This window comes from Lygodium microphyllum, chromosome 10 (assembly GCF_053477565.2).
Source record: "Lygodium microphyllum isolate KBCC chromosome 10, Lygodium_microphyllum_v1.1.10, whole genome shotgun sequence".
NCBI lineage: Eukaryota > Viridiplantae > Streptophyta > Polypodiopsida > Schizaeales > Lygodiaceae > Lygodium > Lygodium microphyllum.
Window position 1 is genome coordinate 11,700,946 of NC_141144.1, and position 14,981 is coordinate 11,715,926.

Consider the following 14,981-nt stretch of genomic DNA (forward strand, 5'->3'; position numbering starts at 1 on the left):
AATTTCCAGCCACAACAGCATCATGATACTATATTTGAAGAGTAGCCACCTATTGTTAATCAATTGGAGCATACAATGCCTGAAACTCAGCAACCTAAAAGAGTCCCTTGCTAGCTAATAGACACTCTTCGGGACAGCAAACAGCCTCTTCCTTTGGCTGTCTGCACATGAGCTTGTGCTTGTAAAGATCAAGATAGTCTTCTTGCATGTGCATTGGTGGCTACAATATGCAATGAAGAACCTCTATGGTATAAAGATGCTCTTTTAGATGATTGTTGGGTAGAAGCAATGAAGGGAGAGATTGATTCCATCCATTAGAATGACACTTTGGAGCTATGTGACCTACCTCATGGCAATTGTGCCATAGGTACCAAATGGGTTTATAAAATTAAAAGATGGTCAGATGGTTTTATTAATAGGTACAAAGCCCAAATTGTTCCTGAGGGCTATGTCCAACAACAAGGAATCAACTTTGAGGAGACTTTTGCCTCTACCTCTCGCATTACTACCATCATGAGTATTATTGCCCTTGTTTCCCACTTTGATTGGAGGTGCTCAATTGGACATCAAGACGACATTTCTCCATGGATATCTCATTGAAGAGGTATATTTTTCTCGGCCTCCAAGATTTGCAGTCAAAGGCTCTGAGCACAAAGTCTATCGTCTCAAGAAGGCTTTGTATGGTTTAAAGCAAGCTCCACGGACTTGGTACGCCTGCATACATTCTCATCTATTGCATCTTGGATTTCAGAATAGCCCTACCGAGGCTACTCTTTACATTCGATATCTAGGATCTGATTTTATTATTCTTGTGCTTTATGTTGATGACATGCTTGTCATTGGGACCAATGCTGGTTAAATTGCAGCATTTAAGGCTGATTTACAGCAAACATTTGCCATGACAGATCTTGGTCTACTTCACTATTATTTGGGTATCCAATTCGCCACCATTGAGGAGGGCATCATTATGACACAATCCAAGTATATTGGACAGCTCCTTCAACATTTTCAATTTGAGGATTATAAGCACGTGTCTACTCCCTTGGAGCTTGGTTTTAGATTCACTTATGATGATGGTAGTGGATCCTTTGATGCTACTTTATATCCGCAGGTTGTTGGATGCTTGATTTTTCTATGTTACATGAGGTCCAATCTTTAGTTTGCTATTTCCCAGTTGAGCAGATATGTGCACATCCCTTTAGTACTTCATTGGCAAGTAGTGAAGCATGTCTTTCTATATCTTAAAGGCACCCAGGATCTTGGTCTTTTCTACAATGCTGATTCTTCACTCTCTTTGCATGGATATTTTGATAGTGATTGGGCTGGATGTTCAAATTCTCATTTCTCTCATAGTGGCAATTGCTTCTTCTTGGGCACATCTCTTGTTTCCTGGTTCAGCAAGAAACAAACTACGGTTCCTACTTTCAATTGTGAAGTGGAGTATAGAGCAGTGTTCACAGCCATAGTGGAGTGTATTTGGCTTTGTAAGTTACGGATTTTCATGTGCACTAGACGGCTCTAACGCTTATCTACATTGACAGCCAGAGTGCTTTGGCCATAGCGCAAAACCCAATGTCTCATGCCTGCACAAAGCATATAGAAGTTTATCGTCATTATGTTTGTGAGCGGATGTTAGTTGGCGAAATAGAGTTGTCTTATATGTCCATTGAAGATTGACTTGGCAAATCTTTTCACGAAGGCTCTTCCTCGACCAAAGTTCTAGGCTTTTCGGCAAGCCTTGAACTTGATACCTACTATCATAGGTTGCTATATCCACTTGGATGAACTTGTGCAACCATGACCTCATATTTCTTTTTATTTTCTAGGATTTTGCCGTTTTTTCTAGATCAGTTTATCCATTTCATGGAGATGGGTTTGTAGGCCATCTCGTGGGCTACACGTTGATGCCCTTTGATCCATGATTTGGGCTCTTAAGGCATTTAAATTGTCATTAATGTAGTTATTGCCCCTAGTGTCCTAGCTCTAAGTGACACTAGGGTTAGGATTTATTTTAGGGTTTCCTATGACGGTTAAGCTGTTAGGGTTTCATTTTTATTATTTAAAGACACTTTGTGCCTCATTTGCACAAGTGTGACATTATTTAGTGTGATTGCCTAGTGTGTTGTACTCTCCCTCTCTCATTAATTTATTACTTCTCATTCATGATCGAATATTGTTGTGCATTGATTAATTATTTCATTCTCATTCATTTTTCCATTAAATTAATCGCACAATTGCTCCACACTCGGGCCAACACTGACGTGGTATTGGTGAGGCGTTGAGGACGTTGCAAGCCAGTGTGGAGGTGCAACAGGGCATGCGGGTTTATTGCTTCTTGTGAGGGAGGGAGGGAGGGAGGGAGAAGTCCTCTTGATTGTAGTATGGAGAATAGAGGCAAAAGCAGAGTAAGGCAATTTTGGATTTTGGCTGTGCTGTAAGGTAAAAGGGAGGAAGGGGGAAATTGGGATGCCTAAATCAACGTTTAGCCGTATCATTTTTATATGCAATGGACATACTGTTTTAGCATGCTTGAAACATGGCTTCGGGGTACTATGGTTTGATGGCATGCAAAGCAACGACCCTTCAATCAATCTTCACTTGGACTTGCCTTACATTTTCTCTCTTTTCACTTCCATGAATCTATTGTTGACATATGACAAGTTGCAATAGTAGGGGTTTTCTTTGAGCCATAGCTAGAAGTGGCTTGATGGGAACCGCCCATTGGCTGGACACCCTTCCTTTCAGCCAAGGTATTGTTGAAGTTCTTTGCATACTTGCGGATATCTTCCAATGAGTTTTGAGGATTGTACAATATCTTGTCCTGGCAGTCCAAAGAGATAATGCATATATAGCAATACCTATGGGTCATCCAAGGCCTTCATTTTGTGGGGAAGTTCGTTGATTCTTGTGAGTACATATCCAGGGTCTTTTTTCCCATGTTTAGCTCAAATAGCTTGGGAGCTAGTAGCTCAACAGATCACATAAAGGTCCCAAGAGCTGACGTCCTATACCACTAGCCCACATTGTCCCAATGTGTGGACAGATGAGCGTATGAGCCAAGAATCCAAGGGTGGTGATCACACAATGATTTGAACAATAGGGCCTTGAGTCCTAAAAGTCGAGCTCAGCTACCCTAACCCTTAAGTGTCCCTAGTGCATTTGCACTAGGTCACTTTGATGATCATTCTGGCCAATACTGCTAGTGCCCATGCAAATATCCAAGGATATGACAACAATGTTATAGGTGCGCATCTTGGATGTCCAATGATGTAATAGATAGGGTGGTTAGGACCCTTTAGGTACATTCACACCATAAATTAGAGGGCTGAGCATGCTGTGTAACAATATATTCAACCAAAATAAGAGGCCTTAAGACGACGTCATGTGCAATATATGCATTGGGTTCAAAAGCTACAACAAGGGATATGTTTTGCAACCTCTCAATATCAGCTTAGTGTTGTGTTCCTGTATCTCTATTGTTTAGAATTTTTCGTTTCAGTTTTTTCTTTCAGTTCTGTTTGTGATCAATTGAGTGTAATTAAGAGTGCTGAATCGCTTTTACACAAATGCCACTAGAGTAACTAGGGGGTTCACTTTGCCAAAAGAAAAGGAAGGGAAACATGAATCTCTTGTTCCAATGCTTTTCTAGTGAGTACTGATGGCATGAGAAAATGGCAAGGAGCACACATTCCTTGATTGATAAGTGTGAATCCTGTTCTATGAATAAGAGCTTTGAAATGATTATTTGTTGAAAGCTTTGCATTCATGAACATTAATTTTTTTTTTCCTTGGGGGGGGGGGGGGGTTTGGTTCTTAAGCTTGGCATTTCAACCCATTTGGGCAGTTAGATGGCTACAAAGACATTTGCCAAATGTGATTTTCTTAAAGCCCACAAAAGGTTACCATTTGTCATTTCTACAAGCATTCCTTTCTACATAATAAATCCTTTCTACACAATAAAGACCCCAATTTTGTTAGAACTTTGGATTGATAAAAATGTTACTCATGGGTGTGGTTCTTTTTTTACTTCAGATAAAGTCATTGCTTTGACTATTGATGATGCACCACATAGAGATGTGACTCCCAAGGTAAGGTCACTATATTGATGTAAACTCCTTGATATCTATTTTGCTGTAGTAAAGGGTGAAAATGCTCTTATGTACTGCATCGAGCCCATGTTTGGTGGATTCTGTGTTTTGAAAATTTGTATGATCATTTTAGTCCTCCCAATATAGTGTGCAGATGCAGATGCAGATACTTAAAATGGTTATTGTTTTATGGTAACATTGCATTAAATTTGAGTGTATGCACCTTCTTAATTTTCTATATGCTGCACTTGCATATGGAACTGCTAGTAATACGTTCTTTCAACCAAGCTGGAGACGTGATGTATGCTTAGTGATCAATCGAATGGAAACCAATTTGTGTGACCACCATGAGATTATAAGGACGATTAGGAGGATGTTGTGAAGTCCATATCTCTACAAATTATCATATGTGAGACCTTGGATGAGAAGAAACATAGGAAAAATAAAGAGTTATGTGGATTTGTGTGTGGATTAAGATTAGAAATTTCTCAAGGCAAATACACTAACAAGTGCAGTGTGGTGATTATAGCACTCTATGGTCATGTCACACTCATGACAATTGGCCTAGTGTCATCTTGAGATATGGGTCAAATTATAGGGGCAATGCTTCCTTTATGGCGTTTTTAGGTAGAGTGAATTGGAGTTTGAGTGCTAGTCAAGGTTTTCTGTGATTGGAGCTGCTAGCTCAATTGGAAGTTTTTTGGAATATTTTTTGGAAGCCCAATTGGCTGAGCATAGGTTCTTCTATCAACACAACCTTACATTACACAATGCTCGAGTAGCATACCACAAGTTACGTAATGCATTGTGTGCCGCAGCTGCAGTAGGAGGTGCTGGCTTGCATCCAATCAACTTGGAGTAATTAAGAACAGTAGAGAGTATCTTACTATTGTCTTTACTCCATGTGCTCCACACTGGCTTGATCTCATGATGGAGGATGTAATATGACTTTCTTGGGTGGAGCTGATCTTGGAGAAAGCGTTGCACATAATCAACCTCATCGCTCGTAATTTGTTGACATTGGCTAGATTTGGAGGTGTTTCTTACTATCTTGTCAATCCCGCAAAGATGCCCTTCAACCACTTATTTGTTGTGCTTTATTGGTAAGTGATCTTGGTAGCTTGTATCATACTTTTTGTTGATGATTTATACTATGTATATATAGGGAATATTCCAAGTAATATTTGAGTCTTGTGTCTTGATTCATGTATCTCTAGGAATGGTGCAAACAAAAGATTTCTCTCTTCAAATTGTGTGTAGTGAGGAGTGGAATACAAATTATTAGAGCATTTCTTTTTCACGAAAGGTTTCTATAAAGTATCTTGTTAAGTCAAACTCCTAGGGAGACTTTTCCATAAAGTACAAGTAGATGCTGGCAGCTTGAAGTTGTGCGAAATGTTTCTTAATGCATTTCCATTTCCATTTCCATGGCAAAGTTGTCCTCCATCATTGCTTATTTTTTTGTTTGATTTGCACCTTAGAGTTAGACCCTAAGATCTCCTTATTAAGTTGTATCCTTATCACACATTGTGAGGCAATTGCAGGGGTACTAGAGCATACCTTTTTCTACTAAATTGCGACAATAATACTTATGAGTGAATATTTTTTGTGAATTATCAATCAAAGCTAGGGTTTTGAATGAATCTTCTTCTTGTATTTGTGGAGTTAACCAAAACATTGAGATAATCTTGACCACTAGTTAATTAAACTCAGGCTAGGGTTTCAAACTGAAGCTCAAATATATATGTATTGGCTGCGGCTATGCTTTTATGTAGAAAATTTGTAGAAAATCCCATATTGATCAGAGTACTTAATTGTGGGTATGCTTGTATATACACATGTTTTGGGCATGCTTGTATAAACATTCATCATACTTTCAAACATCTTGAATATCCCTCTTTCCTAGCATACAATCCATATGCCCAACCAATTAGGGAAAGAGATGAAAACCATAACGAAGAATCAATTTCATCCAATGGGAGTGTTTTGTATTGACACTTTTTCAATCTACATTTTGAAAGAACAATCACTTACACTATCTTTTGTGTATGTTGGGTATTCGAGGAACACTAGGAGCAAACAGTTGTGCCTTATTGTAAGAAGAAAACGAGTTACATATTTTTAAATAACTTTGATTATATTCTCAAGAACTTACAGATCAATGCATGATTAAAGCATTTCAAAGCTTAAAAACATAGTATCTTTGTTGGGCCTTGGAATCAATCAAAGGTAGTGTTTTGAGTAAATCTTCTTCTTATCTTTGTGGAGCTACACTAGAACATTGAGATAAGCTTGACCACTAGTTAATCAAACTCAAGCTAGGGTTTCAAACTCAAGCTTGTATATACACATCGATTAGTGTCCGTAGAAAAGTTAGAGCTGGGTCCACTTTATATCAATTGTTGGCATTGTGATTGTTGTAACAAAGTTGTGGATTGTCTAATTAACTACAATCTTGTGTAACTAGATTTTATTGCACTTGGTTTGATTGTGGTTTGGATTTTCTTATTCCAATGCATGTTGATTTAGTTACAATTCTACATCTTCATATGTTCCATATTGCAAAGTGAATCTCGCAATGAGACACTCATGCACCTTTTTGACCTAGAGCAATATGGGTGTACCACCCACTTGTTTGACTCAACATTGCGAGCTGATTGGAATCTAATTTGCATTACATCCAACTCATTCGTGGAAATGGTATAATTCATTTTGATTGTTGATTCCATACCATCCTCAAGAGCTAGCTGATCCTCATGAATCTAAAAATGTAATATCTTGGGAAATTCTATTGAATCAAGAGCTATATGATCCTATTGAATCTAAAAGTGTAATATCTTGGGAAATTCTAGTAGCCACTTGAGTGTGAGCTAGTGTGCAAACTCTAAACATGTGTTCATGTAGATCCCAAACTAGTTTAAGTCTTAAATTGATATATAATATTAAACAATCATCATACAATAAGATGTAAATCCACACTTAGAAGGGATAACCGTTGTGATTGACTACTAAGTTCTAGGGATATGACCTTCCTTTCTGTGTTTCGACTAGTGTCTCTAAGTATCGAGATAACTTGTTTTCATACAGTTCTTGAAATAGTCTAGGTCTTAGTTTCATTGTTCATATCTAAGCAATCATATAACTAGAAGTCTGAATATATGCTAGTGTGTACTTTCAAGTGTGCAAAGAGATATTACACTATCATCATACGAGGATATGTTAAGCCATACTCAAAAGGGATAACTGTTATGATAGACTATTAAGTCCCAGGGACACGACCTTCTTTCATGCGTTTGGATTAATGTCTCTAAGTATTAAGTCAACTTGTATTCATGTAGATCTCAAAGTAGAAAGTAGTCTGTGTCATAAATAGACATCAAAATTCAGTTGTGGGTGTACTTGTATATATATATATTGTGGGTATACCCTAGTTGTTGGTATACTCTAGTGATCATGAGAAGTAACAAAAGTCATTGAGCTCACTTAAAAGAATGTTTGAGTTACACCTAGGATTATAATAATGATTTGAAGCTTTGAAAGAATCGTGAAAGTATAATATCATCATATAAGGAGATGTTAAATCACACTCAAAAGGGATAATTGTTGTGATGGACTACTAAGTTTGAGGGACATGACCTTCCTTTTTGAGTTTGGTTTGGTATCTCAAACTGTCTAGTATACAAATTTGGTTTTACATCTTGTAGAGGGAGCATATGCTCAACCGCCAAGACCCACGGACCACTTATTGTTTCAAGTGTTTCAAGCGAGCTTTAATGGCTATCTCTTACCTAGCTGACACGCCTTCAAACCTACAAGTGTAGTGAGCTTACCTCGATGCCGAAGTGAGTTGCCTTTTCCCTCGCACACACCGGTAGCTCCACAATCCTAGATGCTACCTCAAGCATCCTCAAGCCTCCTCCATCGAGCTCCATCCACCATAGCCACGCGCGCGTGAGAAAAGAGAAGAGGAGATGGTGAAGAGCTTCACCCTCTTAATCTCTCACTCCCACACACTCACTCCCTTATACTCTCTCACTCCCTCTCAAGAGCACATACACAAGCAAGGTGAAGAGAAGAAGAGAGGACTCTTGTTAGCCACACACCAAGTAATGAGCTCCCATTCACTTTTTAAACTTTATATACAAAACCCTAAAATCCCATGGGCACCCACCCCTTTTTACATGACCGGCCGTTGTGGCAAGGTCAGTTTTCCCATTTCCCTCTTTTTGCCTTATGCCTTAAGTCTACACTCGTCTATTTTTTTACAATTGGTACTAGAGGGAGCTTGGCGCTCTTTTAGAAGAGTTTTTTGAGACGCCTTCCATTTAAAATTGCGCTTTTTGTCTCAGCTTAAACTTTAGGGGCCGACTCTGCGTCTTTGCTCTTTTTCTGTCCTTTTTTGGCTCTTTGCTTCATATTTCCACCATCTTGAGATGGGTGCCAGTCCCATAGCACTTTGAGCTCTTTGTTGTGGAAGAGTGGGCTCTAGGCAAGTGGCTGGTGGGGTGATGATAGGGCCACACGTGGACTCGGTTGATTGGGAAGCTTTGGTAATGATTTGGATGGAGAACCCAAGGCATGTCGAGTGGATGATGGGGGCCTTCGAAGTTGGTGATTTACAACATCTTGTTGTACCTGAAAGGAGAAGGTGCTTTACCTAAGGGGAGTGTCTACCTCATCGTGCAGTGCTTTGTGCTCGTGCTAGTGGAACGGGGAGCTAGATCTAATCACAGGCAAGCCTGGGTGATGTCCCACACTTGAGGACCCTGTTCGTGCGAAGGGAGGTGCAGTGTGCATAGCTTAGGGTGATAGGTCTAACCATAGGCGAGTGTTACCTCCCTAGGTAAGTTCTGCCCTTGAGGTGCCCTGAGTGTGAAGTGGGGAGTTGAAAAAGGCTAGGGAGTTAGGAACGGAGCTGCGGAGCCGGCTGATCGAGGCCACCGGACGTGCCTGACTTGAGGACCCCTAGGTGCAGTGACTATGAGCTATGTGCCGCGACTTGTGTTTGGACGTGTCGTGTGCTCCTTTTACTGTTATTTGTTTGCTATCTTTGTGTTTGGCCCTTTTTTTTTTCACTGAGTTACATGATTCGGACAGTAGCTAATTGCTAGTTATCATCATCAGAATGTGGTGGGGAAGGGGATTTAATGGAGTGACTCAAAAATTTTCAGCTCTGCATGTAACCCTTAAGGTTCAAGTGGACATGGAGAGAGATGGTGGAGAGGAATGGGTGGTTACAGTGGGTGAATTGGCTGTCACTCATATCCTTGAGAAAAGCTACGCAAAAGGAAGGTAGAAGGCTAGCTCGTATCATTAGGCGAGTCATTGCGCAGCTAGCTATGGCGTTAGGATAAAAAAAGAGTGGGGGAAAACCACACTCTGCCGAGATGGGATCCTGCTTAAGTAAGATTTTTAATAGCCTAAGGCAGTTGCGTGTGGTAATGAAGGCAGGATCTGGACAGGAGGAGAAGTCAGCAATGAAGCGGGTCATGGTAGCATCTAGGCCGTCCGAGGTGAAAGTGAGGGCTTGTGCTAAGGTAGTAGTATGGGGGTTATATATGATGGGAAAGTTGTAGCGACCATGGGTGTTTGTAGCAAAATCTACTCCTACCCTATGAGGATACGCCATTAAGGTGGGGTTGTTTCTCTTAGAGGGGAGGGTATTGCAAAAAGGCATCCAGGAGAATACATTGTCATCGCAAATGTATCTCCACCATAGTGGCTGGCACTCATATCCGGGCATAGACCGAGGCACTTCAAAAACCTTATTTTGCCAATACTCTGCATCCTCGGTGCCCCAGAGGGTGGGATTCTTCTCTCTTTCTTTGAGTCATTGTTGACCTAGCCGGCTTCTAACGCCAATCACCTCTTCCACTACTTTAAGGGGAAGGACTCTGCGTAGGCCGTTGGGGAGGAGGAAGCTGAAGTTAAAGGGCTGCTTCTCTTTTTCTTGTCTCTCCCAGACTACGAGTTCTGCATGGAAGTTAGCCGGCAGGTCACCTTGGCTTGGTGGAAGAGGTGCGGACGGCTGTGCCATAGGCTTGGCCCTCAATCTTTGTCTAGCTTATTCCAATATTTTCTCTCTCTTTTCCCTCGCGGCAAATTTTCTTTCCGCGGATGTGTTTGTTAATTGCTGTTGTTTTTCAGAGTGGGGTGAAGGGGATTGTGGGATCACTTCTTCTTCAAATCTTCCCATGTCAAATTGCAGTTCTAGCTTCACCCCTTTGGCGATCTTCTTGTTGTACCTCCTCTACAAATCCCAGTGCATCAGTCTCCCGGGGGGTTAGGCCGGCCAACAACAGGTACTTGCATTGTTCATCAAGGCTCATCCCAACTGCAATGGGTTGTGGTGACATGTGTAGCTCTGCTTGCAGAGCTCTACGTGCTATGCTCAACTTCTTCTTTACCACCTCAAGGGACTTCCCTTTCTCCGTATGAGTGGTATCAATCAGAGTATTCATGAAAGCTCGTTGTTGAGTATTGAAGCCCACTTGGGTTGCCTCTGCTCTGCTTTCTGCTAGGACTTCTTCTTTTTTTATGAGAGCCAAGCGATGCGCCAAGGTCTTCACTCTTCGTTCACTTTGGCTTGTCCATTCTTCGGCTCTCTTTTTCATCTCCTCCATACTTTCTTCTTGTCTTTGTACCAGGGCCATGAGTCTTTGCTCCTGGTCTTCCAATTCCTTGTTTATTCTCTCCTGCTCTTTTCTTTCAAGGCTCAATTTTTCGGTCATGGTTTCCATCTCTGTGGTGCTACTCCTCTTCTTGCTTCCTTTCTTCTTCCCTTGCGGAAAGCTCTTCTATGTCTCGTTCGATCCGATTTGTTTTTGTTGCCAACTCCTCATATTGCATGATTAAAAGTTTATATTCTCGCTGCATTTTTACTAGCTCTTGATTTTCATCTTCGAGCCGTTGCCGCCAGCTTTCCTCCTTGTCATCATTGGCCTTTAGTTCCTGTTTTAGATCAAAGATCTCCTTTTGTTGCATAGCTATTTGCCTCATCTTTTCAAGCTGGAAGGTTGCCGTTGACTCTTTTTCCGCTTCCACCTCGGCCACCGCTATCTTTCTTTCCTCCTTTGCCTTCTCTAGCTGAGAGAGCAGTTCAACAACATATTCATCATGGTTTGTTGGTGGTGTCATAGTAGTAGGGATTGGAGTGGCCGAAGCTTCCACATTTTGGCATTTCGGATCCTGCCTAGACTCGACATTTGTGGCCGGTCTTTTTTGCCCAACGGCTGTAGTCTCCACACTCTTGCCTTGGGCCAGTTTCTTATTAATGAAGTACTGCATCTAAGCCACAAAATTGTTTACATCGGCGTTGGCCGGGATGCTTGGAGTGAGAGTGGTTGCTTCGCTGGTGGCCACCAAGAGGGGCGGGATGGGATGGATGGGAGCCTTGCCCTGGCCTTCGATGATCACAGGCAGTATGACTTTGGGTACATGAGTGCTTGAGCCAGGTCTCTCATCTGTGGGCGGGCTTAAAGCCCCTAGGTCATCGAGTATGGATCCGCGAATTGCTTCGGCCATGTCTTCCTCCTCCTTTCTCCTCAACTCCACCTTTTTTGCAGCTCTTCTCTCTCTCTCTCTCTCTCTCTTCCTCTGTTTTCCTTGATTCTTTTGCTAGCTTTTGAGCTTCTTCTTTCTCTTTCTTCTTTCTCTCTTCAGCCTCTTTTTTAGACTCCTTGGCTTGTTTGACTTCTTGTTTCAACTCTTGTGCCTCTTGCTTTTTCTTATTCTCTCTCTCTTCAGCCTCTCTTAGGGATTTCCTTTTGGCTCTCTCTAGATATTTTTTTTCCTTCTTATTGTCCTCATCTCGTTTCTTCTTCTGAGAGCTGTCTTTTTAGTGGGCTTCTTTGCCTTTTTCCTTCTGGATTGAGCCTCCTAATCCTCCTCCTCTGTCTCAGTTTTTGTCCTATCGCTTGATGGCTCTTTCTCTTGGTGGATCGACGACCTATCTGGAGTCTCATCCACTCCTTCCTCTCCTTGCTGAGCTTCTTTTATAGCCTCTTGGATGATGGCTGTCAGCACACTTCCGTATCCGATGAAAGAGGCTTTCGAGGAAGGTTTCTTTTTCTTGGTACTTTTAGAGGCTGGGGACTCTTCGCTTGCTTGCTGCCCAGAGCTAATGCTTTGGCTGCTTGGTCTATAGTCTTGCTCATGTAGCCGTTTCAGTCTACCTCATCCAAGGTGTGGGCTACCATATTCTCCAGTACAGGCACACTGATTCGGTGCATGAGGGAGTTATAGCGCTGGCTGGAGAAGAGTGAGTACACCAATTTTACCTGCATGCGGGCGTCGGCATCGGGGATATCCTATATGTTGACGTCATCGTTTGTCAAAACATCCTCCCTCTTCATCTTTAGCATAGCATACACATCTCTCTTATGTTTTTTCTCCATCTCTTCCCACTGTCACCATTTCGCATTCTTGATCGAGGTTGTATGTTCTCAGAAATTCTACACACTTTGTGTGGTCAGGCTCCTACGCAAACTTCTCTAGGTACTTCAAGAAGTTACGCTGTTCCACCACTCTCCTTGCAGCCTCCTCCTTGGCTACCACCTTCTCGAGGTTGTGGATATTGCGGAATTTTAGCTGATTATAAGCACGGTTTTCTAAGCTGATGCCATACTGCGTCCTCTCCTCCTCTGTGAAAGGGAGTCGGTGAGCACGATCTTGTTGCGACATCTTTTGTTCCTGTCATGAACCATCATTCCCTTTAGTGCTTCCAAAACAGTTATTTGTTGAAAAGAAGGACTTCATGTGTGTTGAATGAAAACATTTAAGCTCCAACATAAACTTTCCTTTAAGACTTTTCATCATTTATTTCAAAATTTTTGTGACATTTTCCTTAATTGCAAGTTAACATATAAGGACACTAAGCATTGTAGTGTTAGGAAGTTGATGTCAGGTTGGACGTAGTACCTTGTACCTTGATGGGATCTTTGACTCCGAGCAAAGAGATCAGTAAACTCTATCTCTAGTTTATGCGCTACCACTATGTGTGTTTGGTCATTGTGACCAATATGTAGAGTCTAACTTTTTCATTATTATGGTCAAGAGTCAAGATGCAATCCTTGGATCTCATGTTAATTGAATTATGAATGGAATTGAGAATGATGTGATTCTATTTGTGCATGATGATGATCATTTTACATGAGAGGTTGCGGCTTGCCTTTAGGCAAGAGAGTAGATGCCTTGCCTGTTTCTTGGTGGGAGATAAATGGCCGTCTGACATTGAAGGTGATGTCCTTGACTTTGCATATACTTTCTTAAGAGTGCATACATGGTGCAACAAAGCATATTTGGAGTATATGTGCAGATGTTCATACCAATCAGAGAAATGTGTAATGTTTTTCTTTCTGATGTGTTACATAGGTATTGATAAGTTTGAATGCATTTGGATTTATAAGTTCCCTCTATAGCTTGAGTACAAGCTAACTAGAAAAGTTGGTTTATGTGAATGCAAATTTGTGCTTGTTGGAAAGCTCTAAGGCTATGATGTTGAGAGAGGAGTGCTTTAGTGGAAGGTAAAAGAAGTGGATAGTGAGGTCATTTTCAAGCTAAAGGGACAATTGATGGGGGGAGACAATTGATCTTGCTTTCATCTTGAGATGCATAGATGAGGATGAGGAGCACTTTTGATGTGGGATTGGCAACCTAGACTCGTGTCATTGCTGCTATGATTGAGAGGTCATACCCACGTCAGATTGGATAGAGATCCTCTCCTCATGTATCATATTATGCTATAATCTTAGCATTGCCTATAGAGACGAGGAGATGACTTAACGTTTTGTGGGCATGGATGTCGCTGTACAATTTCTTAGTCGAGTAGGAGATGATCATCAACACAATCTTAAGATGAGATGAGAATCTATTTCATCTAAAAGTGGCAGTTGCTCTTTTCATAGCCTAGTAGTCACTAGTTACATGTTACTAGTAATAGTTTTACGATTGAAGTGATTGGGTTTTGATTGTAGACTGTAGTTATACTAGTCTGAACTGTTGAGTGGCAAATTTTTTCTCACATTGTTTATGTTAATGCTATAGAACAACCTTTGATCAAGCTAGATGTATGATGATGTCATTCATGATTCATGAGTCATGAACATTAGTGTTAACTTTTCAATCTTAATTTGCATTATGTATTATACATATGTTGTCACATGTAAACTATGGTTTATGAACTGTAGATGCTAATTTTGTAAATGAGTAGTTGAAATGGATGTTTGTATTTAGGCTTCAAACTTTTGACTCTCAAGTATAAGATCTAGGTGTGTGTGCATGTGTGGATGCATAAATGTGTATTTGTGTGTATGTGCGTGTGTGTGTGTATTATAACTGTAAAAATGAATATTTTTTGAGATTTGGAGGTAAAGAACAAAATGAAACGTGAAATGAAACCTTAAAACCTTGAAACATAAAATAGGATGAAACTTGTTTGATTTTTTTTTTTTTTTTGGCAAGCAAAATATGGCTAAATATATTACTCAGAAGACTGATTATACAACAGAGTGCTCATGATCAACAGACTAGCTGGAGCTGATCCAAATCACAAATACATCATGTATACAAGCCTCTCAAGGCGGTTTGGGGGAGATGGGGGCAAGAAGCCATGGAGGGGGGTGTATTGCCATCTGGGATTGCCTACCTACATCATGAAGAACAGGTCCTAGCCACACCAGGTGTGCAAAAAGTGAAAATGGAGCTCCTAACAAGCTCGAGACTGACCTTGCACCTGGTCCCATCGGCCATGGAGGGAGTGGATGATGGAAGTCTAAAGCTTTGCCAAAGTCGCCTGTACTGAAAGGCACTCTCTACTGATGATCTCCCATATCTTTGAGCGGTCTGCTATGGGTTCTTGTACTTGGTGGCTGGGTAAAGTTTCCAAGCGAACCA

The 14,981-nt window shown here is 41.1% G+C and overlaps 1 protein-coding gene across 10 annotated transcripts in view; it reads left to right on the forward strand.

Annotated features, from left to right (window-relative positions):
- The window catches only part of LOC148029707 (uncharacterized), a 92,050-nt gene that overhangs the window by 35,692 nt on the left and 41,377 nt on the right, over positions 1-14,981 (forward strand). For 9 of the 10 annotated variants that reach the window (XR_015692081.1, XR_015692080.1, XR_015692079.1 and 6 more), the window contains exon 2: positions 4,033-4,088. The exons of the other annotated variant lie outside the window; for it this stretch is intronic. Coding sequence is in view for 5 of the 9 variants with exons in the window: in XM_087686007.1 (XP_087542133.1) it covers positions 4,033-4,088 (56 nt within the window). In the remaining 4 variants the exon portion in view is untranslated. The remainder of the gene's footprint in view (positions 1-4,032; positions 4,089-14,981) is intronic. 10 annotated transcript variants of the gene reach the window in all.